The sequence below is a fragment of the Panthera onca genome, chromosome E1, assembly GCF_046562875.1.
Source record: "Panthera onca isolate mPanOnc1 chromosome E1, mPanOnc1 haplotype 2, whole genome shotgun sequence".
NCBI classification, from domain to species: Eukaryota; Metazoa; Chordata; class Mammalia; order Carnivora; family Felidae; genus Panthera; species Panthera onca.
The window spans coordinates 42,258,028-42,282,427 of record NC_138352.1 but is presented as its reverse complement, the minus strand read 5'-3'; the positions used below and the strand labels follow the sequence as shown (position 1 = coordinate 42,282,427).

At 43.7% G+C, this 24,400-nt stretch overlaps 1 protein-coding gene across 3 annotated transcripts; it reads right to left on the bottom strand.

Annotated features, from left to right (window-relative positions):
* Positions 1–6,922: 6,922 nt before the first annotated feature.
* CHCT1 (CHD1 helical C-terminal domain containing 1) lies at positions 6,923–16,807 on the bottom strand. 3 transcript variants are annotated; one of them, XM_060647777.1, is made up of 7 exons: positions 16,787–16,807; positions 15,117–15,218; positions 14,684–14,859; positions 14,120–14,219; positions 9,570–9,765; positions 9,275–9,361; positions 6,923–7,197 (listed from the first exon to the last, which is right to left on the bottom strand). In XM_060647777.1, exons 1-7 carry the CDS (start codon positions 16,787–16,789, stop codon positions 7,112–7,114), a joined length of 750 nt encoding a protein of 249 aa, XP_060503760.1. In that variant the 5' UTR covers positions 16,790–16,807; the 3' UTR covers positions 6,923–7,111. The 3 variants fall into 3 exon arrangements, with proteins under 3 accessions (XP_060503760.1, XP_060503759.1, XP_060503761.1); XM_060647776.2 differs by lacking the exon at positions 16,787–16,807 and adding an exon at positions 16,357–16,528; XM_060647778.3 differs by lacking the exons at positions 9,275–9,361; positions 16,787–16,807 and adding an exon at positions 16,357–16,525.
* Between the last annotated feature and the right edge of the window lie 7,593 nt (positions 16,808–24,400).

The following is a 24,400-nucleotide window of genomic DNA, read 5'->3' as shown; positions in this document are numbered from 1 at the left end:
GAGCCCAACGCGGGGCTTGAACTCACGAACCACGAGATCATGACCTGAGCTGAAGTCGGACGCTTAACCAACTGAGCCACCCAGGTGCCCCATCCCCCTGTATCAGTCTTATGTGCATCAAGAGCATTTCCTTATTCCAGAACATCTTCCATGACTCTGATACTCCTGTTCCAGTTCTCTGGAAACTTGTCAGCTATCTGGAGTTCAAGACTTGAATTGGATTCTAGTCTGCCCCTTCATCCCACCTCCTTATAGAAAAACAATCCTAAGGGAAGGATCTGTTTTGGGGCAAGTTTCTAGGCTTACATCAAGGCTGAAGACTATCCTCTGTTTTAAATCAGGAGGATTATAGCTCTTTTAGAAATAGGAGAGAGGCAATGGATTAGCTAATCTTTTGAAACTTTTTATTAAAAGAAAATTTCAAATATATGCAAAAGTAGAGAACCTGGGATAAGGAATTGCCTTGTACCTCTCATCCAATTTATAAATCCATGGCCAATCTTGTTACGACTATTCCTTCATCTGCTATGGACCCTGCCTTTGCCGCTGGATGGATTTATTTATTTATTTATTTATTTATTTATTTGTTTATCTATTTAAGTTTACTTATTTATTTTGAGAGAAAGAGAAGAGGGGCAGAGACAGAGGGAGAGAGAGAGAGAGAGAGAGAGAGAGAGAGAGAGAGAGAGTCCCAAGCAGTCCCTTCACCATCAGCACAGAGCCCAATGCAGGACTTGAACTCATGAACCATGAGATCATGATGTGAGCTGAAATCAAGAGTCAGATGCTTAAAAGACTGAGCCACCCAGCTTCCCCTACCACTGGATTATTTTAAACCAAATCCCAGACGTCTACAAATAATACATTGTTTATCTCTAAAACATAAGTACTTTAAAAATACATAACTCCAGGGGCGCCTGAGTAGCTGAGTCCATTGAACATCTGACTTTGGCTCATCAGGTCATGATCTTGGGGTTCTTGAGTTCAAGCCCTGCATTGGGCTGTCTGCTGTCATCACAAAGCCTGCTTCAGATCCTCTGTCCCTGTCCCTCTCTGCCCCTCCCCCACCTCCCTCTCTTTTTCCTCTGCTTGCTTTCTCTTTCTCAAAAATAAACACTAAGGGGCGCCTGGGTGGCTCAGTCGGTTAAGTGGCCGACTTCAGCTCAGCTCATGATCTCGCGGTCCATGAGTTCGAGCCCCGCGTCGGGCTCTGTGCTGACAGCTCAGAGCCTGGAGCCTGTTTCGGATTCTGTGTCTCCCTCTCTCTGACCCTCCCCCGTTCATGCTCTGTCTCTCTCTGTCTCAAAAATAAATAAACGTTAAAAAAATAAATAAATAAACACTAAAAAAAATTTTTTTTTAAATACATTAACTCCAGCAGAGAGCTTCTCCTCTACAGTTCTGCCCGCTGCTCCCTTGTTTTATTCAATAAACTTCTATCTCCTTTTTAAAAAGTACATAACTCCAAAAAGTTATTACCATACTTAAAAATATTTAGTTATGGGGGCGCCTGGGTGGCTCAGTCGGTTAAGCGTCCAACTTCAGCTCAGGTCATGATCTCGCGGTCCGTGAGTTCGAGCCCCACGACGGGCTCTGTGCTGACCGCTCAGAGCCTGGAGCCTGTTTCAGATTCTGTGTCTCCTTCTCTCTCTGACCCTCCCCCGTTCATGCTCTGTCTCTCTCTGTCTCAAAAATAAACGTTAAAAAAATATTTAGTAATACCTTTACATCTTCAAGTAGTCAGTTCATGTTTGATTTCCCTGTTTTATAGATGTTTCTGTGTCATGTTTATGTTTGTTCTAATCAGTATGTAAACATGGCCCTCATTGGCCATATCTTTTCAGTCTCTCCTAATCTTTAGGTTCCCTCTCCCCCGCCCAACTTTTATTTATTAAAGTAAATGGTTCATCCATTCAGTAGATTTTTCCCATAGTCTAGAAATGTGGATTCTGTCCCCACCCATAGTGTCATTTAATATGTTTCTCAGTCCCTTGTATTTCCCATGAACTGGAAATTTGATCAAATTCAGGTTACATTTTCTTTTTGCAAAAATATTGCTTAACTGGAGTGCCATAATGTCTGGTTATTTTTCTTTATGATATTCAGATTGATCCATGAATTCAGATATTCTTTACTGTTTAACTTGACCAGTAGGTTTTTAATATCAATGATGATTTTTCATTTCTAAAAGTTGTACTTGGTTCTTTTTAGAATCTGTCTATACTCTTTTCCTATCATATGATGTTTTGCTTAATTTTTAAAAAATAATCTCTACACCCAATGTGGGGCTTGAAATCACAACCCCAAGATCAAGAGTCACGCTCTACCAACTGAGCCAGTCAAGTGCCCCTTATCATACACTGTTTTGTTATTGTAGTATATTTTTCTCCTTTTTCATTAAAACCCTACATGGACACACAGATCAATGGACCAGAACAGAATGTTCAGAAATAGACACAAATAAATCAGGAATTTAAAGTATCATAAGAGTGACATTTCAAACAATTCAGGAAAGATGGATTTTTTCCCCCTATATGGTATATCCTATAAATACACTCCCACATGTGCAAGGACACTTTTAGCCATCTGGAAAAAAAGAAGTTGGATTCCTATTATACAACTTACACCAAAATAAATTTCAGATAGACTAAAGATTTAAATGTAAAAATTGAAACACTAGTGCTAGAAGGAAAGATACAATTTTAAATATTCTCTGAGTGGGGAAAACCTTTCAAAGTCCTAAAGAAGCCATTAAAGGAAGGACTGTGAATTTAACTACATAAAAATAAAAAATGTCTGTACAGGGTGCCTGGGTGGCTCAGTCAGTGAAGCATCCAACTTTTGATCTTGGCACAGGTCAAGATCTCACGATTCATGAGATGGAGATGTGACATGGAGCCCTACATTGATTAGGCTCTATGCTGACAGCTTGCTTGGGATTGTGTCTCTCCCTCTCTCTTCCCCTCCCCCACTCACAGCCCTCTCCTTTTCTCTCTTTCAAAATAAATAAACTTTTAAAAATGCTTAAAAAAACGAAAAAATGCATGCGCAAAAGAAAAATCGTAAAACACAGGAGGACTGGGTGTGGAGTCAGAAGACACAGAAAGTCAGTATTTCAGTTCAGCTGTGCCAGCCTCTAAGCTGTGCTTAGCTGCTTTCTTCTCTATAATGGGGCAGAGTCTCTCCCACAAGCTTGTCATGAAGATCCAATGTGAATGCATACAAAGCCTTTTGCCATCTGTGCTGAGTTACATGCATCTGTGGTAGTGTTATAGGAAGAGGAGGTTGCCAGCTGACTCCTGTAGCCTGGGATAGGAGTGGGTCAGGCAGTGATCAATCAGTATATCTGTGGTTGGGAGCCTCTTCCATTTAAGACTTTAGGGAAAGTATCCACTATTCTCTAGGGAAGGGACTCTCCTTGAAGGCTGCCTGGTCTGGCTATCAGCCAGGCAGTTTCCCCACAGTAGACTACCCCTACGGCACGATCGGCTCCTGCACCTCCAAATAACCTTCCCCAGCCACCTGCTTCTGGTGTCTCCAAGTCCAGCTTAGAGAGTCATACTTTATGCAGAGATATGTTAACTAAGAAAATACAAATTATCCTAGAAGCAATACGTTAAGCATTTTGAGTTATTTGAGTGATACAAGCATTTTGGCCAAGAGCAAGGAGAGCACGTGTCATTGGTGTATGGGAGGTGGCCGGCATGACACATGTATGTATGGCCAGTAGGCATCAAGTCTGAATTCTAGTCCCAGTTCTGGTGTTTGACTTAATATCCAAACTTGGAGAAGTCAACCTTTCTTCCTGGGCCTCTTTTTCCCCCTCTCTGAACCAGGAAGTGTTTGGACTAAATGCTCTAGTTTGATTTGTTAGTTCATTCATTAATTCATTCTACAAATGTTTATTAAGTACGTACTCTGTGCTGGGTCCTGTTGTAATTGCTTGGGATATAGCAATGAACAAAACAGACAAAAAACTCTGCCCTTGTGGAACTTACATGTTAGTGGGAGGATACCATCAATAAATAAGAAATATAATCATTAAATTATATAATATTTGAGAGGTATACGTGCCTTAGGAAAATAAAAATAGACTAAGGGATATTCAGAATGTGTGTAGTTGTTGGAATTTAAAAGGCTCCACTGAGAAGGTGACATTTGAACAGAGATTTGAAGGCAATGAAGGAGTTAGCCAACTGGGTATCTTAGGAAAGAACATTCCAGATGGAGGAAACGGCCAGTGAAAAGGCCCTGAGGCAGGAGTATCTTGACAAGTATGAGAAAAGAATTAGTTCAGAGAGGTAACATAATGGACAGTGGGAATATATCATAGTAGGCCTTATAGGCCCTTGCAAAATCTTTGGATTTTAATCTGCATGAGATGAAGAGCTGTTGGAGGGTTTTATTCCTTCGTTTTAATATTTTTGTAGAGCAGTTTTAAGTCCACAGCATATCTGAGCAGAAGATTCAGAGATTTCTCATATACCACTGTTCCCACACACGCATCGTCTCCCCCATTATCCACACCCCCCACCAGAGTGATACATCTGTTTTAGTGACACATCCTCACCCAGAGTGCCTAGTTTACACTGGGGTTCACTCTTGATATTGTCCATTTTATGGGTTTGGGCACATGTATAATGACATGTATCACCATTCTAGTATCACACTCAGTATTTTCACTGGCCTAATAATCCTCTGCGCTGTTCGGAGGGTTTGGAGTGAAGCAATGTTATGTGATGTTCGTTTTTGGAATTATGAGATCTCACTAAATTTGAGGAAAGAGTTAAGAGGGCTCAAAAACCAAGACTGTTGCCTATTTTGCCTTCAGGGATCCTGCTGGTCCCCAGGCTGATATAAAGTTCCCCCCACTTCCTCCTGGTGTCTGCCTCTGCTATAGAATCCCATTATTCCTCTAGGGGGTGGTGCTGCCTCACACACAGGACACCTCCCTGTTTTCATCTGTTCCCAGAACCACTGGCCCTTTTCCTGGGACCTTGTCAGTGAAATCACTCAGGAGTAGAGAAAACTGGAGCACCCCCTCCCCATCATCAGGGACACCCTCCAGCTTGCTCACCTTCTCTGGCAAATCCTCCCTGCTTTGTTAGGACTGTCAGGGACCAATGGAGTGAGGCTGGCCTGCAGACCTGTGCCTCAGTACTCTTCATCTTGCCATTTCTGGGAGGTGATGAGTGTGAAGAACAAAGAGAGAGCTGGGGCCTTCTTTCATGCATTATGCTTCCCTGTCATTTAAGTTTTTTAAATGTTTATCATTTATCATTTTATCATTTAAACATTTTGATGATATTCACTCATGAAGACAAATCGAGGGAAGGGAGAAGAAAGGGTCACACACATATGTTCTGGTCCTACCCCCTCCAAGGCAGCACTGGGCATTGTCTGCTGCTGCCTCAGGCAGAGTTCCGACTCTGCCTCGTTTTCAGAAAACGATTGCACCTCCTTCTCTTCCTGGAGTTGAACACCATCTACAAAAAATCGACCATCTTCACTTCCTCCTCCTCCCTCCCTATCTCGCACATCTGTCACCTAAAATTGTCAATTTTATTCTATCTAATGTTACAAATGTACTCATCCCCCTTTTATGCACACCTTCATTGACTTTGTATATCCCCAAGGTAGCAAATATGAAAAGCCAGAAGAGTCAAATGGGTGATACAACTGGGTGAAGAAGGCCAGTGTGTGACGCAAGAGAGAGGGGGTGGAGACTGTGGTGAACTAACTAGAAAGAATATCAGTGAAACCTGAGCAATTGTTTCTGAGCTCCAGCCTGGCGCGGTCATGTGGGAAGGCACATCCAAGTGGGGCAAGTTTTTAAAAACCAGAAATCTGTTGTTGTTGTTGTTGTTGTTGTTTTGAGAGAGAGGGAGAGAGCACAAACGTGGGAGGGGCAGAGAGAGAGGGAGATACAGAATCTGAAGCAGGCTCCCGGATGTGAGCTGTCTGCCCAGAGCCTGACGCGGAGCTCGAACCCATGAACCGTGAGATCATAATCCGAGCCAAAGTCGGACATTCAACTGACTGAGCCACCCAGGCGACCCTGTTGCTGTTTGTTGTTTGTTTGTTTGTCTGTTTTTTAATGTTTTTGTTTATTTTTGAGAGAGAATAAGAGAGAGCATGAGCAGGGAACAGGCAAAGAGAGAGGGAGACACAGTATCCAAAGCAGGCTACAGGCTGAGCCATCAGCACAGAGCCTGACGCAGGGCTCGAACTCATGAACTGTGAGATCATGACCTGAACTGAAGTCGGATGCTTAACTGACTGAGCCACCAAGGTGCCCCTGTTTGTTGTTTTTAAGGTGAAATGTACCAAGTTAATATTGGCAACTAATTTTTTTTTTAATTTTAAACAGTAAGTAGACCACCACAACGGGCAGCATGCAGCTGCTGACTTTTGACCACCAGTTTGAACCATCATCCCAGCTAAGGCTACTGATATGATTTCTTCTTTGGTCTCTGGCCTCCACCCTCTCTCGCTTCCATGCACTGTGCTCACTGCCTCTGGAGCATCTCCCCAATCGCCAGGTCACATCAGCTCATTCCACTGCTTGACACCTCCCTTACCTCTCTCCCCCCAGGTTATCCAGGAGACCAAGTCCAGACAACTGAGGCAGACTGCCAGACTTCTCCCTTTCTGCTGCAAGGCCCCCTTCCACTCTCTACTGTGCTCTCCCCTGGCACACATCACTCCTTTGTCACCTGCCGAGGTTTCCCTGTGCACCTCTATTCAGCCTGTTGTAATGTCTATTCATGTGTGTCTCCTGCACTAGAGTATGATGGTGATCACTTCTTATTCATCTGTGTTATTCATCTGTGTTATTCATACCTGCCAATCAGAAGGTAGCTGGCAAACATTTTTTTTTAAATAAATTAAAAAGACGAATGAATGATGATTGTTAGCCAAGTAAGGTAGAACTGTCTTAAGGTTGTTTATTTCCCGCCCCATTTATACGTAACTAAGACCTGAGCATCCTTCTGATAAAGACAGTTTTCTTCTTTCCCTTCATTGGTCCCAGCCCCCAGGGTGCAGAGGTGTTGAAGACAAGTGCTCTGGGACCCAGGGCAAGCTGGCCCTCTGTTCTAGCCTGATGTTCTTATGGGCAGGTCTCTGGAGTCTCTGGTGCTTCCTTAATTCTCTTATTCTTGAGTTTTGTTTTGTGAGGAAGTTTCCTTAGAGAATCTGAAAAGGGAAGGTCAAACACAGTCCTGATAACATCACAAAGAGTAAGAGAATCTCAGGCTGTAACATTCGGGGGATATGGTAAGGACAGAAAGGAAGAACAACACAATCTTATCTTAACTTGCAACCTCTGTCCCTCTTTTCTCAAAGAACCCTGTGGCAGAGGAAGATGGTATCACCCTAATTTACAGATGAAGGATCTCACCCAAGCACAGAGTAAGGAAATAGCCCACCCAAAGCCCAAGGCAAGTTAGGGGCACAGTCAGGACTATACCATGTGTCTTGACTCTGATTCTTCCCCGCACCCCTCTCAGGTTTCATGCCCCAGGTCCCAGGACTTTGCTGCCAGACTGTTTGCAAACACCACCGCCATCTTTTTTCGTAAAAACGGACTAATGAACATAGAGTCAAAGAAACACCACATGGGGTACATTTAATATCATGAATAGACTCAGTGATTGACCTTAGCCCATTCCTGGTGGGCCCGCCTAATAGTGTGTGTTTTGTCATATTACCACAATGTGAAGAACACAACCTCGGCTCTAATGTATCCCAAACAAATGTTTAACGTGAATTCACCAAGACTTTTTATCTAAAGAGGAACAAGCTTTAAAAATGCCAAAAGGAAGCAACAAGAATCAAAAGTGGAACATTCGGCAGATCAGTGGTCTGATCTCCTCAACAAGTCAGGGTGTAAAAAAGAGGACATTGTTAGGTTAAAAGAGATGGAAGGGGCATAACCAGGGCAATTCATGCTTGAGAAACCAGCGCAAAAAATATCTTTGACTACTTGGAAAATTTGAATATGAAGTATTTAATCCAACAATGAGATGAAATGAAAACGTTGACATGGAAGGTTGATCTAATTAACTGAAAAAAGCAAGTTCCAAGCAAAATCCTACACACAGCGAGGTCTCATTTGGCTAAAATACAGGTATTTATATGCATAAAAAACATCTGGAAAGTGCTAGCAGTAGTGATAACAATGTGGTGTTTATATTTGCTTATTTTTGTTTATCGGTATTACCCAATTTTCTATGCTATGCTTCTGTTTATAGGTAGGAATAAAATGTTATTTTAAGAATTACATTAAAAAAAAAAAAGAATTACATGAAAGCCAAAGTTCTTAACCTACCATGCAAGGCTTTTTCCTATTATCCCCCCACCCCCCCACCCCCCCAGACCCTTCTATCCTCCCCTCCTCCCCATCCTGCACTTCTCCAACCTGCTCTTCCATTCACCTCCAGGCTCCGGACTGTACGCTCATTGCCCCTCACCTCTGCACACACCTTTCCTCTCTCCTCCTACTCTTCCTTCCCCCCTCCTTTCCTTTTCCCTTTCTTTAAAGCCTGTCCCAGAGTTACTTCCTCCAGTCAGCCTGTCCCACCCTTTGCCCTATGGCTTCAGATTGCTCATTTGTGCAAGGGGGACAATAATACCCTCCTCATGAGGATGTTGCAGGCGTTAAGTGAAATAAAGAGATACAGGGCACCTGGTACAGGGAAAGGCTGACCCCAAAAGCCCAGACCTCACTTTCCTGATCTGATTCATGAGCTGCTTGGCCTACATTATCTTAATGACGTCCTGGCCTTCATCCCATTGTATGTGGGGTCCCCGGAGCCAGATCCAGAAGAGGGAGGGGTATGTGGCTCCCACATCTCTTTGCACCTCAGTGCACAGGAGGGGGCCTTCGTAGGTTCCAACCTTGGCTGGGACCCCTCGCTGGAAAGTCTGTCCCTAACCCCACAGCCTCCGTCCAGTGGGCCAAGCGGTGCAGTCACTGCAGAGACCAAAGCTGCTGGGAAGGCCATCCCCAGTCCATCTGACTCGACTTTCTCCCCGCCTTGGGAATGAACCACTCCCTTACCCCGTAGCCACCTGAAACAGGGAGTAGGCACCCTGCCCCTGTTTGGAGTCCCCACTCTTGGCTGCTAGAAACTGTCTCTGCTTCTAGTCTTGTGGGAAAGCGCCTTCATTTAAACTGTTAACTGAAAAATGCAGGAACCAAAACTATATATCACGAGACCTCCGGAGGGAAATCATACAGAACACTGAAGGCAACACACCCAAATGTTACCTGTCATGGTCTCTGGGTGATGGGTGATTTTCCCCTCTTGTGTTTTATACTTATCTGTACATTTCAAACTTTCTATGATAAACATGCCTGCAGGGAGGGGGACAAAACAGAGAAAAGAAAAAAGTGCAGAAGAGGAAGGAGAATGGACAGAAAGAGAAATAGAGGGCTAAAAAGAAGATGGGAAGGGAAACGTGTCAGGCTGCTGGGGGCGGGTGAGGGGGGGGGGTAGGGGGCATGTGGCACCGTGGGCGAGACCCCTCCTCCAGACATGGTTCCCACATGGAAGGGGCATTACCTTTCATGACCTGGATCTGGGATCTTGGCTCCCCCAGCAGGGAGGCCTCTCGGCCAGGGGACTGCATCTTGGACAGCCTCTCCTTCATGCCGCTGATGTTGCCGTGCAGCCCCCAGGCACTGCAGAGCTTGGGCAGACTGTCTTCCTGGTTGGCCAGCAAGGAGCTTTCCGGGGTGTCCAGGGGACAGAATGCCACCTGCAATGGGCCCATAATGTTTAGGAGAGTATGGAGAAGACAGGCCCCATACTCCAGAGCCCCAGCCCTGCCCTTGTTAGGAAATTACTGTGGTCTGGCTGCACCTCACACGTGCCTAGTCAGCAGGAACAAAGGGTCACAGATGTGGGAGAGAAACAGAGACACTGAGGCCAGGCTGCCAACTGTCTCTTATTGGGTGGTTCTTTACTTTGATATACGTCCTCCAACTCTTAGCGTTATAGTATCTTTTTCTGTTTGTTTCAAGTTTGTATTCAAATTCTAGTTAGCTGGGGCTCCTGGGTGGGTCAGTTTAAGCATCCGACTTTGGCTCAGGTCATGATCTCACGGTTTGTGAGTTTGAGCCCTGCATTGGGCTCTCTGCTGTCAGCACAGAGCCCGCTTCAGATCCTCTTTCCCTCTCTCTCTCTCTGCTCCTCTCCCCCAAAATAAATAAACATTAAAAAGAAATTTAATAAATAAATAAATTCTGTTTAGTTAACATATAGTGTAGTATTAGTTTCAGGAGTAGAATTTAGTGATTTGTCACTTATATATAAGACCCAGTGCCCATCACAATAAATACCCTCCTTAATACCCATCACCCATCTAGCCTGTCCCCCACCCACCTCCCCTCCAACAAACAACCCTCAGTTTGTTCTCTATAGTTAAGAGTCTTAGGTTTGCCTCTCTTTTTTTTTTTGTCCTTTCCCACATGTTCATCTGTTTTTATTTTTTTTGTTGTTGTTTATTTTTGAGAGATTGAGAGACAGAGCTTGAGCGGGTGAAGGGGCAGAGAGAGGGAGACACAGAATCCGAAGCAGGCTCCAGGCTCTGAAGCAGCTTCCTGGAGGGCTTTGAATTCACGAACAGGGAGGTCATTACCTGAGCCGAAGCCAGACATTTAACCAACTGAGCCACCCAGTCTTCCCTCATCTGTTTTGTTTCTTAAATTCCACGAGTGAGGGGCGCCTGGGTGGCTCAGTCAGTTGGGCGTCCAACTTCCGCTCAGGTCATGATCTCCCGGTTCCTGAGCCCCTAGTCGGGCTCTGTGCTGACCACTCAGGGTCTGGAGCCTGCTTCATATTCTGTGTCTCCCTTTCTCTCTGCTCCTCCCCCACTATGTTCTGTCTCTCTTCCCTTCAAAAATAAACATTATTATTTTTTAAGTTTATTTATTTATTTTGAGAGAGAATGAGAGAGGGAGCATGAGCAGGGGAGGGACAGAGAGGGAGGGAGGGGGGAGAGAGAATTCCAAGCAGGCCTTGCACTGTCAGCCTAGAGCCCAATGCGGGGCTTGATCTAACAAACCGTGAGATCATGACCAGAGCCAAAATCAAGAGTCAGATACTTAACCAACTGAGCCACCCAGGTGCCCCCCAAAATAAACAAACATTAAAAAAAATTCCACGAGTGAAATCATATGGTAGTCTTTCTCGGACTGACTTATTTCACTTAGCATAATACACTCTAGCTCCATCCATATCATCACAAATGTAAGATTTCGTTCTTTTCTATGGCTAATATTCCATTGTGTATATGTACCACATCTCCTTTATCCATTCATTAGTCACTGGACATTTGGGCTCTTTCCACAGTTTGGCTATTGTTGATAATGCTGCTATAAACTTCAGGGTGCATGTGCCCCTTCGAATCTGTATTTTTGTATTCTTTGGTAAAACACCTAGTAGTGTAATTGCTGGAACATACGGCAGTTCTATTTTTAACTTTTTGAGGAACCTCCATACTGTTTTCCAGAGTGGCTGCACCAATTTGAATTCCCACCAACAATATAAGAGAGATCCCCTTTCTCCGAATCCTCGCCAACACCTGTTGTTTCCTGTGTTGTTAATTTTAGCCATTCTGACAGGTGTGAGCTGATAACCTCATTGTAGTTTTGATTTGTATTTCCCTGATGATGAGTGATGTTGAGCATTTTTTCATGTGTGTATTAGTCTAGAATTATAGAGTCTTATGCATTTCTTTGTAATGAAACAATGGTACTTATTTTAAAGTCCTTGACAAAATTAAAATTGAGAACCTGAAAATATCTTTTGAGATTTTCCTGGCCAGTGAAATCCAGATATCACTAAAATGGCAACTCCTTGTATTCAGAGGAGGAATCACTGAAACGACTCACCCATTCATGCTCAGAGGAAGAAATAGAGACCCAAGGGGGGAAAGGATTTCGTTAAAGCTGCCCAGCAAGAGTGAGGTGCCAGTCAGAGGAGGGCTTTCCTCTGAACCAGATGTTTGAACCTGGCTCTTCCCTCTACTTGATATGTGGTCTGGGTCAAGCTCTCTGCATTTGGTATCTTCATTTACACACTGTGAACACTATTTCTAGTTACCATGTAGGGTTATTTTTTTTTTTTTCCTAAATTGTTTACTTTTGAGAGAGAGAAACAGAGTGTGAGCAGGGGAGGGGCAGAGAGAGTGGGAGACACAGAATCTGAAGCAGGCTCCAGGCTCTGAGCTGTCAGCACAGAGCGAGATTCAGGGCTCAAACCCATGAGACATGAGATAATGACCTGAGCCGAGGTCAGACGCTTAACTGACTGAGCCACCCAGGTGCCCCAGGGTTACTTTTGAAGATCACGGGAGGGAACATAAAGTGCTGGAACATAGAAACTGTTACCCATGATTATTATTTTGAATTAGTGATTCTCAGAGTGTGCTCTGTGAGCCCTTGGGGGCCCCTGAAATATTTTGACCTCACTGACCCCCTGAAAAGTGGGGTCTACCCAAAGTGCAAGAGAGAAACCAATGGAGTCTAATGTAAGCCAGTGTGAAAAAGTCATTGATACAAATCTGAAAAGGCTACATACTGTGTGATTCCAACTGTATGACACTCTGGAAAAAGTAAAAACACTGAGACAGTAAAAAGATCAATGATTGCCAGGAGTTTGGAGGGAAAGAATGAAAGGATGAATACGGGGAGGACAGGGCATTTTAAGGCAGCAAAACTATTCTGTATGCTTTGTAATGGTGGATACATGTCATTATGCAGTTGTCAAAACCTATTGAATGTACAACACAAAGAGTGGGCCCTAATGTAAGCTACGGACATTATTTAGTTAATAATGTGTCAATACTGGATCACCAATGGTAACAAATGTACCTCTCTAATGCAAGATGCTAATAATAAGGAAAACAAGAGGGGGTAGTATATGGGAAACATCTGAACTTTCTACCCAATTTTTTTGTAAACCTAAAAGTGCTAAAAAAAGAAAAAGAAGTATTTTATAACGTTCATTCATATGGTTTCAGATTCCACATTGCTACTAAGTAGCTGCCACTTGTTGAGTTTTGGTGTGGTAGCAAAGAAAAATATACAGGGGCATCTGGGCGGCTCAGCAGGTTAAGCGTCCAACTCTTGCTATCAGCTCAGGTGCCGATCTCACTATCATGAGAGTTGAGCCCCGCATTGGGCTATTCACCGAACATGGAATCTGCTCTCTCTTTCTCTCTGCCCCTCTCCCTTGCTCTCTCTTTCTCTCAAAGTAAATAAATTTAAAAAAATATCCATAACTATCTGAAAATGCTAATAAAATATTCCTCTCTTCTCTAACTATACAGTTGTGCAAGTCTGGGTTTTCATCATGTACTTAAGCCAAATCACATATCATAAGAGATTGTAGAAGCAGATATGAGAACACAGCTGAGCTGTCTTCTATTAAGCCAGACACTAAAGAGATTTGCAAAAATGTAAAACAATGCTATTCTTCTCACTAATTTTTTTGGTTTTGGAAAATACAGATGTTTCTTGTAAAAATTATTTATGTTAAAATGTAGTGGGCTCCTTGCTTTTATTTTTAATTGGATTAGTAAGTACTTATTTTGAATTTTTTCTTTAGTTTTAATTTCAGATGAGGCAAATATCGATTGATATAACCTACATAAATGCTTTTGGGGCTTCTCAATGGTTTTTTAAGAGAGTGAACATGACCTGAAACCAAAATGTTTGAGAGTCACTGTTTTTGACCAAAGCCAGGCCAGGCTGTTGCTAGTCCTTGGAGCCTTCCCCAAGCTGGCTGTGCCTTTCTGCCTGGCCTCAACCGTCCCCACCTATAGCTCCTCAGGAAGGTCCCTGCCCTTGTTAACATCAGGGTGTTGGTGTGGAGAGTAAGTATCAAGAACTTGAAGTTGAGCCTCTGTCCTTTTTAGCCCCACTTCACCCCCTATAGGGGTAAAGGTAGGGGCAGTGGGGTCTTCCCGAGCCAGTGAGTGTGGAAATGACTGGAAGGATGCTGGTGGTATCAGAGGGAACTTCAGCCCCAGGCCTCCCCCCACAATCCAAGAATATACCAGCCAACCCTCAGCCAGGCCTGGGGAGGAGCTTTCCTGAGCGCCTCACCAGGAACTTAGCTGTCTGGTTGCTCTTGGTGTACTTGTAGAGCCTGCGAAGCTGTTTTGCCTCCAGTTCTGAGAAGAGAGAGACAAATCGCCAGAGCATCCTGCAGGGGAGAAACCAAGGCTGAGGGAGGCAGAGCACAGCCCCTCTCCCTTCAGCATTTGTCTTGTGTCCAGGACCCACCCAGGGAGAAATGGACCACATGCTGCCTCCTTGGATTTCGCTGGGGACGTGGAGAGGTGGAAATTTGCTAGACCTTGAATACCCCAACCTGGTGATGGGTACCCACACCACACAGCAGTTGTTCAATCAGAGGTCATTCTCCAGAGTCAGGAGAGTCCACTGTGTACGTAGCTGCCATGAATCAATGCTGCCCTGAGTAACTAGAGATCCCATTCTCTCCACCCCCTCTTCACCATGCTCACTCTAGCATCCTGACTCTTTCACATAAAGATGAAAGAATGAAGGACTCAGGGATCTTGACTGAGGTGGGACCTTGAATCGGGGGTGGGAAAGGTATGTGGCCCAGGAGTGGGAATAGTGGGAAGGGCAAGGAGGCTGCCCTACTTCCTCCAGTGCTTGATTTCCCAGGTTCGGCAGTAGTGTTGCAGAAAGGTGTTGATGTGGTCCCCTAGGGCCACCAGGCTCTGCTTCATGTACTTTAGCTTCTTCTTCTGGGGAAGGTCCCTGGGCAGGTGCAACTTTCGCAGGAACTTCTTCAGTGGTCTTAGATATTCTTTGCACTGAGGAGGCAACAGGTCAAGTGAGGGGTCATAGGAGAAAAGAGGCAGATGGGCAGCCCCAAGTAACCAGAAGCCTTTATGAGCCAGGAAGTGTTAAGCGGGTTAAGTAAGGAGGCTCCAGTCAAGCTCCTGCCCCACTTCCTTCCCAAGAGCATGACAACTGGGACAATAAGCTATGGTTCTGAGGCCTGCCAATTCTGATCCAGGTCTCCTGACCTGTAGGGAACAAGAGACAGGGTCCTGGGCTGGCCCCTTACAATTTTGAAGGTGTCCTGGTCCAGACCCTTGGCATGGCGTACAAGTGAGTCTCCAGAAGGGGTGGTGCGGGAGCTCTTCTCTAAGTAGGGTGCATCTGTCACCTGGGAAGAGGCAGGAGGCAATGGTCAGCTGGGGAGCTTAGGCAGGTGCTCTTGAGGGGCAGTGCTAGGCAACCAGTGATCCAAATTCCAGCCAAAGCCCTTCTCCATTTTCCCTGAGGACCCTTTCTTGGCCCAGTCCTGAAGCAGTAAGCCCTAGCAAAGAAACCCATCCCTGAACATCCCTGCTTAGGAAACCTAGAATGCCCTACCCATTTCTTTTATAATAATTACAGCACAGAATAGTAGTCAATTGTACAAATCACTTGATAAACACGAACTCATTTTATTCTCCCACAAATTCTGTGAGGTTAGATATCATTATCCCTGGTTACAGATAAGAACACTTTGAGGCGCCAAGAGATGTAAGAAACTCCTTGGGGGAATGAGCAAGGAGTCATTTATTCATTCATTCAAACAAACATTTACTGAGGGCCTAAGCCCCAGGACCACCTCTAACCTTTAGCATCATGCCATGATAACAGGCACTCAGAAAACCATGTGACAGTGATGGTGATGAGGAGGAGATTTCTGACAGCAAAAGTGGGCCCCCCAAAAGCTGAAAATTAATGAAGACAAAGTGACTACGAAATAATACTTAAAGTCAGAGCACAGGATTAAACTGACATGGTGGGATTTGCACCTGACCTTTCAAAAGCCTCTCAGAAAAGGGAGCATTAATTCCTGTTTGTGCTCAGGGGGAACAAGGAAGATCCCCGCCCAGACCACTCTGAAGGGAGAGACCAGGGAAACGGAGGAAAGTAGATGGAGAGAGTATGTATCTTAGGCTCCTCCAGGCCCCAGAGAGAGGGGACTCTGGCCGATCAAATCTATAAACACACCCCTCACACCACACAACCACACACACAGACCATGACACAAGTGTACACACACACACACACACACACACACATGCCCTTGTGTCTCCATAACCAACAATCATCTTGCCAGGAATACACGTCTTTGATAAACTTGTGTTTGAATGAATTATCCTTTTGTTCTTTTGGTCTCTTGCTAACTCGTGTACATCAACGTTTTTCCTTCTTCTTTCCTTCCCTTAATTTCATGTTCTCTGCTTTCCAAGACTAGCCCCTCAAGGACCTTCTTTCTTCCCTCCCTCACATCCCTCACCCCACTTCACCTTCTTTAGGGGCTTGTCTCCTTCACCCCCTTGCCCATTTGAGGCCTCCATCTCAACAGGTGCACTGGGGGGCTCCAGAGTGGCACTCCTTATATCCCCTCAGGCTTCTGACCTACTGCTTCTGTGACCTGAGTGTCTCAGGGGGTGGGCAGGTTGGCTCCAGAACTCTGAGTGAAACCATGGCAACTGCCAACACAGAACCTAGCTCCCCTCCCCCTGCCAGGCCCTCATTCTTAGGGGTGGCCCATCCATCTTGTTCAACTGGGAACTGGAACAGGGAAGTGAGCAAGATGTGCCGGGTAGACCCAGGACTTTCTTAGAGCTCACAGCTGGCCAGGAGGGGCTGGCACCCCTTCTCCCAGGAGAACTGTCAGAACCAGTGTTTGTGAACACTGGTAAGACTTGTGAAGTAATTTTCTTGCATGTGTACCATTCACGACTCCTCAGTCACACCGTGGGCCCTCTGAGATGAAGACCATGGTTTATAACATTTCTTTCTGGATTTGGGGCAAAGGACTAGAGGGTGCACCAAGAGAATTGAATACAGTAAATCTCTACTGAGATCTTCTCTTCTACGCCTCTGTAGCCTCCAGGAAGTTAATAAGTCGATTGTGTTGGGTGTTGGTTGAAGAGTGGTGGTGTTTTGAGGGAGTGTGCAAAAAATACAAGCCACCAGGTATTATCTCAATTAATCCTCACAACAGTCTTCTCTCAGGTGGTACCATCAGTGATCCCATTTCATAGAAGAGGAGCCCAGACGCATAGAGGTCCCGTGACTTGCACAGGTCGGCGGCCACTAAGTGGGGCGAGGGGCTTTCTGTTGGATCCCAACCACTCTAGCCTTTCCCACCGACACCGCCCTCCAAGGAGAGTAAGCGCTGCCGGCGGGGTCCCTGCGTCTCCCCGGCCCGTTCAGCCCGTGAGTTCTCGGAGGCGCGAAATCCGACCTCTCCCCTCACGCGGCCCCAGAGCCCGCTCGCGACCTCCACCAGCGCGCACCGCGGGGTACGGCGCTGATGGGACCGTTGCAGCCCCCGTGTACACAACCCGCATCTTCTTCCCTGCGACGCTGAAGTCCGTCTCCAGGCCGTTGCCCTCATGTCCTCTGCGCCCGGGGCCCGTCTCCTCCAAGTCCATACTTTCCACTTCCTCTCCTGCCTTCGCCCGCGCGGGGTCGGGTCGGATCGCCGTGGCCAAACGTGCCGGGCTAGTATTCCCCACCCTCCAGACCCCTCAAGGGTCGTCCCAGGCCTCCCTCTCGCCATCTGGCGGCGGTACCTGCACCTGATAGGGACATTGTGGCTCCTGATAGTCCTAGGGAATGTGGCTCTCCTCCAAACTGGAAGGTGTGTTCTCTGAGCATTACTCCAGGACTATTTTGTGGCTATTAAGGAAAATTAGGGGCGCCTGAGTGGCTCAGGTCATGCTCTCACAGTTCCTGAGTTGGAGCCCCCCCCACCGGGCTCTGTGCTGGCAGCTCAGAGTCTGGAGCCTGCTTCAGATTCTATGGCTCCCTCTCTGTCTCTCTGCCCCTCCGCTGCGCAATCTCTCTCTCTCTCTCTCAAATATAAAACATGAAAATGGACTTTAAAAAAAGAAGGAAAATTATATTTGCAAGGGTACGGGGAAAGGGGCTCTCTTACTCACTTCTGGGAATAATGCAAAATGTTAAATGTACATTCCCTTCGGCCCACAAATTCTACTTCCAGGAATTGGTCCCGAGAGAAAATGTATGTATGAGGACGGTTGCAGTGGTGACAATTTGGAAACAACTGAAGTGTCATCAGTAGGAAAGGGTAAATAAATTATGGGACACCTATACTTAAAAATACTACTCTATTAAATAGTAAACAAAATTAATTTTTAAAATGCCTTACCACCAAAATACTACTAATTATTAAAACATTATTTTATATTTATATAGTAATAATTAAAATTAAAAATGTTTTAATTTCAACTTTACATCTATATTTAACAAATGGGAAACAAGACCTAAAGCAGCATGTCTGGTATGATTCCATTTTTGAAAGTATGTAATTATACATGCATAGAAAAAGTCCTGAAGGATACACTTCAAAATGATTTTTCATTTTTTGGGCATATTGTCTGCATTTAAGAAATAATGAATATACTTTACATTTACAGTAAAAAAAAGAGCTGAGTGTTTTTAAAAGGAATAAATAACATCATTAAAAACGTGATATAATACTAAGTTTAAACACAGAACACAAAAGAGTATTACATTATAACTCCTACTTAGATAAGTTGACATGAATATGGACCGACACTGGAAGAAAACAGTAAAAAGAAACAAGGAATTGAATATAGATATAGATGTTATATATCTATCCTTCCCCCTGCCCCAAATAATATTTACAATTGAGAAGGGGGAAGTAAGTCAGAATCTCAAAGCTTATCTGTCCCTGCCTGCTCCCTCAACCCACTCCACTTCTCTTCCCTCCAGAGCCTTCAGCAAGTCCTAGACTCTGGATGCCTGCCCTAGTCCCATAAGCATTTTATTATCAACCTTAGGGAGTAGCCTGAAGAGACCATTGAGTCTGACAGCAGCCAGGAATAATGGCTCAACACTCAACATTAAAACAAAATAAAAATCCATTGCCTTTGGGAGACAGTCTTCAAAATCCAACCAGTTAGCTGAAAATGACTCTAAAATGGCCGGTTAGCAAATCAACTCATTGACCTGAGTTATTCCTCCAATAGTTAATTTTGAAAACTCTATGTGCCATATACTTCAGGCAGGTGGATCTGGAGTGGAGAAGGTGGGGGTGAGGATGTTAATTTGTTCACCCTCTACTCCATGCAGGCTGGCATGTTTCTTAATGGCATGGGCCAGTTTCATAAACATCATGTCTCACTCATACCCTCTAGTGACCAGATAGAGCTCATGAAATTTTTGTTGTATACCCTGAATTCAGTGAACAGGGAAAACGACTCTTGGCATCCACTGCCTATGCATCCTCTCATAGACTTGAAGATCTTTCTTCAAAAAAAGCCTCTTGATCTTGTTCTGAATTGTCCAGTTATCCAATTAGAATTGTATCAAGTCTCCAAAAAAAGGAAGACCACTCAAACTCCCATCATAGCTGAAGTGCTGGGTCTGGAGGAAATGGGACAGTTCCCAGCTGAGGGCCAAGGCGTCCCTAATCCAAGGCGATGAAGGACTCTTATCACTACCTGAGGCAGAGTCTCTTAACATGGGGTTCACTGATAGACTTGAGGGAGTCAATAAACCCTTTGAAATTCTAACTAGCAAGTTATATGTGAGGACCTGTAGCCTTCATCAGGTAATCAGAGAGGTCTGTAGCCCTAAAGAAGTTAAGAACCAATGATCTAAGAGGTCTAACCTAAGGGTGTAGACCTTCTCAGCAGTGGTTTTTCAGATGAGTCTTTAAATCTGAGCTCTTGGAAGCCCTCAATTGTGAGAAATGCCAGAACACAGCTAATCTGGAAAGAAACAGGATAAAGGAAGAAGGCAAGGGGGTTATAGGCCTAACTATAACCATATTCCAGACCTAAACCAAGAAACCAGTGACAAACGAGAAAGCCAGTAAAATCGTTTACTGTGTCCAGTAAAGCTGAAGTACTGCATCCCCTGCCAGCAGCCTATGCCCATCCCTCACCAGTGGGAATGAAGCTCCTCCTGCACCAATCCCAGGGTGAGAGCCTGTCACGGTAGGGCCTATAGGCGTGACACCTTTCCCTCTCACCCTGGCAGGACATAGGCACATCTCTGCATGCTGGTCAGAAGCATCTCTTCATCTCTTCTCTGCTCAAAATAGTTCTCAAAAATATTTGGTACTTTTTCCTTCACTCCTATCTGATGTTTACTGTAGTTTTCCATTTATGGAGCCCTGTTTTAATTTCACTTTTTTTTTTTTTTTTTTTTTTTTTTTTTGGTAGCAATGTTTTAATTTGGGCTTTATGTGCTCTAAAAATATCTTGTCAGGATATCAAAATAACACCACAGAATGGCAAACTCATAACTTCAAAGCATGTTTCTAAACAATTTAATGATATGCAAGCTTTCTGAGATGGTGTTAAATTGCTGAGCCTAATGATTTCCACTTGCCTCTCTCTGGAAGGTGTTCTTTCCTAAGATGGGAAGCAGGGAGACAGGCTGGAGAGAATTGTATAGTCAACAAATATTGGAGTTGGGAAGGATTTTGGAGAGAAAAAATGCCACCCCCAAATTTGCTACAAGTCATGCAAGTTCTCCCTGTAGGACTTACTCTCACCTCCTCTCCTTTAGGACACCACAGTTTTACCCCCTGCCCTCAGCCTAGATCTGGTGGTACTGGGGGGCTAATATCAGGTTTTCCAGACTGAGAAAAATTCGAATGAGAAAAGTCACCTCATCTCAGACTTTCAGAATCTCCCAGGAAGGCCTAGGAACCAATATTTTAATAGGTCCCGGGGAATTCTTATCATCAGGCAAATTTGGAAGAGGCTATGTGGTGAGGTGAATCCCAAATTGGCCCTTGTTTAGATGCAATTGGATAAATTATGTTTTCAGTGTTGTGCCAGAGCTGGCTCTAACAGGCTTATGAGAGCAGATTACTAAATTTTCAGGAATTTTGCCAGCTGTTTGTTGAACAGACATTATTAAGTAATATTGAAAGCAGGGACTCGGATACATACTTGTACACCAGTGTTCATAGCACCATTATTCACAACAGCCAAAAGGTGGGTACAACCCAAATGTTCATCAACACATGAATGGGTAAACAAAACGTGGTATATACATACAATAGAATTTTATTCAGCCAAAAAAAGGAATGAGATTTTTATCTGTGCTGCCGGATGGATGACTCTAGCAAGCATTATGCTAAATGAAATAAGCCAGATACAAAAGAACAAAGATTGTATGATTCCACTCATATTAAATATCTAGCACAGGAAAATTCATAGAGACAGAAGTAGAACAGAAGTTACCAGCATGGGAGGAAGGAAGAATAATTACAGAGTTTCTGTTTGGGATGATAAAAAGAGTTCTGGAAATAGTGGTGGTAGTTATACAACACTGTGAGTATACTTAATGCCACTAAATTGTACACTTAATGAAGGTTAAAGTGGTAAATTTTATGCTATGTATAAGACAATAAAAAAGTTACTTCTGTAAAAATAAAATTAAATATCAACTTAAAATGAAAGAAATGACATGGAAAACAAAATACTTAACACCCTTCCTATTTATTTTTCAACATTTAATAGTTATCTTTGCCCTTGAGGTTATTTGTGTCTGTTGTATCTGTGTAGTAGAAATACTATATAATCGTATGCTGAGGAGCATTCCTTCCCAACTGCACATCCAGTGATGTTACATTGGTCACTGGATGTTGGCCATAGTGGAAATATTTACACAAGAGAAATTAAAACCACTGCAAATCAGGGTCCTCTCCTCCCCACCAAACTGTTAAGCATTTGCCCGCACACCACTCTTTCCAAACCGTAACTTCCTCAATGGCAAAGAGGAAATAACAAAACTTATAACATAGAGTTTCTCTGAGGATTAAAGATACTTCAATGTGGGAATTGATGGAGGTTAACTAAACTTATTGTGAGGATCATTTCACAATATATACATATATCAAATCATTATGTTGTACACCTTAAGCTAATACAATGTTATATGTCAATTAAGAATTAAAAATTGTTTTTAAGATTTTTCAGGTGAAAGTGCCCATCCATGTGACTGCCACATAGGAGGTGTTTGTTTAGCATTCCCTTTCACTGGAGACCATGAGCTCCTCAAGAACAGAATCCTGCTCAAATTAGCTTTCTATCCTCCAGATCTCTATTACAGGAGCTCAATAAATGTTTGTTGAGTTGAATAAATGAATGAATGGATGGCTGTTCCCATTACAAATGGAGAAAATGTTATTATCTTATCAGCGAGCACCAGAATTAACTTTTAGGAGAGGAAGTAACTTCACTAGCTGGGGGCAGAAGGTGAGATCTGAGGGTAAGGCAAAAAGAGATAGCCAAGCTGCTTTGAAAGAGAAAATGAGAAGTATTTGGCCTTTGGTTTTGTTTTTGATCTAGAAAAGGGTGTCAGAAGGGAGAGGAGGAGAGAAGGGACACTACAGAGATAAAAACTACCAAAATAGATGATGAGAGGCTGGGTCACCATGGGACAAGGTGAAGGCTGGGTAGGATGGGCCCTACACTTCCAATAAGGCACGCCTGGGAAGGATGACCCAAAGGATGAATATGGGTTGTATTCGTTTGCTGTAAGGCATGGGATGCAACATTTCATTAGAACCTCTGTCTACTCTACTTGACAGCTTTGGAGTTGTGTTTATTTTAGAATGAGATGCAACAAAAAGAAACTGGGCTATCCTATTTTGGGCCCAGGCTGCCAGTGAGAGATAAGGGGCAGCAACAAGATATGGTACAGAGGAAAAAATGTGGCAGAGGCAAGAAATGTGATCAGAAGGGACCACCATGATGACATAAATCCTGGGAGTTTGGAGAAAACTTGAGAAACACTCTTCCATGGTTTATAGATTGGAGAGCTGAATCAACTCTCTCTAGATTTTAAAGAGCTGGGAGATCTTAGTTGCCAATGGATTATATTCAATTAATGTTGACATTTTTATAGCTATGTAATGTTCCATTGCTTCACCAGTGGGCATTAATACACTTTGGCTTATTCCTATTGCTCAGAGACTATATTCCTATAATTCCTATAGACTTTGAGAGGATTCTTTGTCTTTTTGGACTCCTGTTGGAATTAGGAATGTTCTGGGTAAATCCATAAAACGTAAAGCCATTATAATGTCAAACTACCCTACTCCCTTACAAAATATTTTTTGATGTCCAGCAAAATCTGAGCTATCTGAAGAACAGAGTAGGAAAATAGGATGATAGTAACTTTACAGTGAAGAAGCCTGGTAGACACTAAATTAACCTAGTGAAGAAGGTTAACATTATCAGTGGTGTCATGTGAATTTCATGTACTACTAGATGTGATGTATGATGAGAAGAGGACTTTATTTCTGTAGTATTCTTTCAAAAACAAAACAAAACAAAACAAAAACAAACAAAAACATAACCCCAATCTAATCATGAGAAAAAAATCAGACAAACCCAGATTGGGAGACATTATACAGGATATCTGGCCAGAACTCAAGTTTGGCAAGGTCATGAAAAATGAGACACTAAGAAACTGTCACAGACTAGAGAAGACTGGGGAGACATGACAGCGAAATGTAATGTGGTATTCTGAGTTGGATCCTGGAACAAAAAGTGAACTTTAACGGAAAAACTGGTGAAATCCAAAGCAAGCCTGGAATTTAGATAATAATATACCATGTTAATTTTTTTTAATGTTTATTATTTTTGAAAGACATAGGGAGACAGAGGATCTGAAGTGAGCTCTATGATGACAGCAGACAGCCCGATGCAGGTCTCAAACCCACAAACAGTGAGATCATGACCGCACCCAAAGTCAGATGCTTAATTGACTGAGCCACCAAGGTGCCCCCCCCACCACCACCGCCCCAATGTCAATTTCTTAGCTTTCACAAATGTAGCATGGTAATATGTTAACAATGGTGGAAGTTGATTAAGCGGTATACAGGAATTCTCGATACAATCTTTGCAACTTTTCTGTAAATCTGTGTTTCCAAATAAAAAACTTAAAAAAAAAAATCTGAATTACATGGCCTTTGGTCTGACCCAGGGAACCCAAGTATCCTTACATTTTGAGATTTTCTGTTTAAGGGAATAAAATTATATGGTTTATTTGTGCCACCTGACAGAGTACATTTCAAGGAACCTTCATTTATTCCCATTGGCAGAGAAACAAAAACACCTTTTTTCTAGGTTCTGCTGGCCCACAAAAAAAAGATATATTTACATTCCAGGAACCTGGTTCCAGGAAAAACGTTAAGCTGTTTCGGTAGGATCAAACCTGGCTTCCTTTCCAGGCCTGCACTCTGGGATAATTATCCATGGATGCTTCATTTGTGCAACAGTAATATATTGAGTTCGAGTGCAACTCTGTGCAAAACTCTGTCCT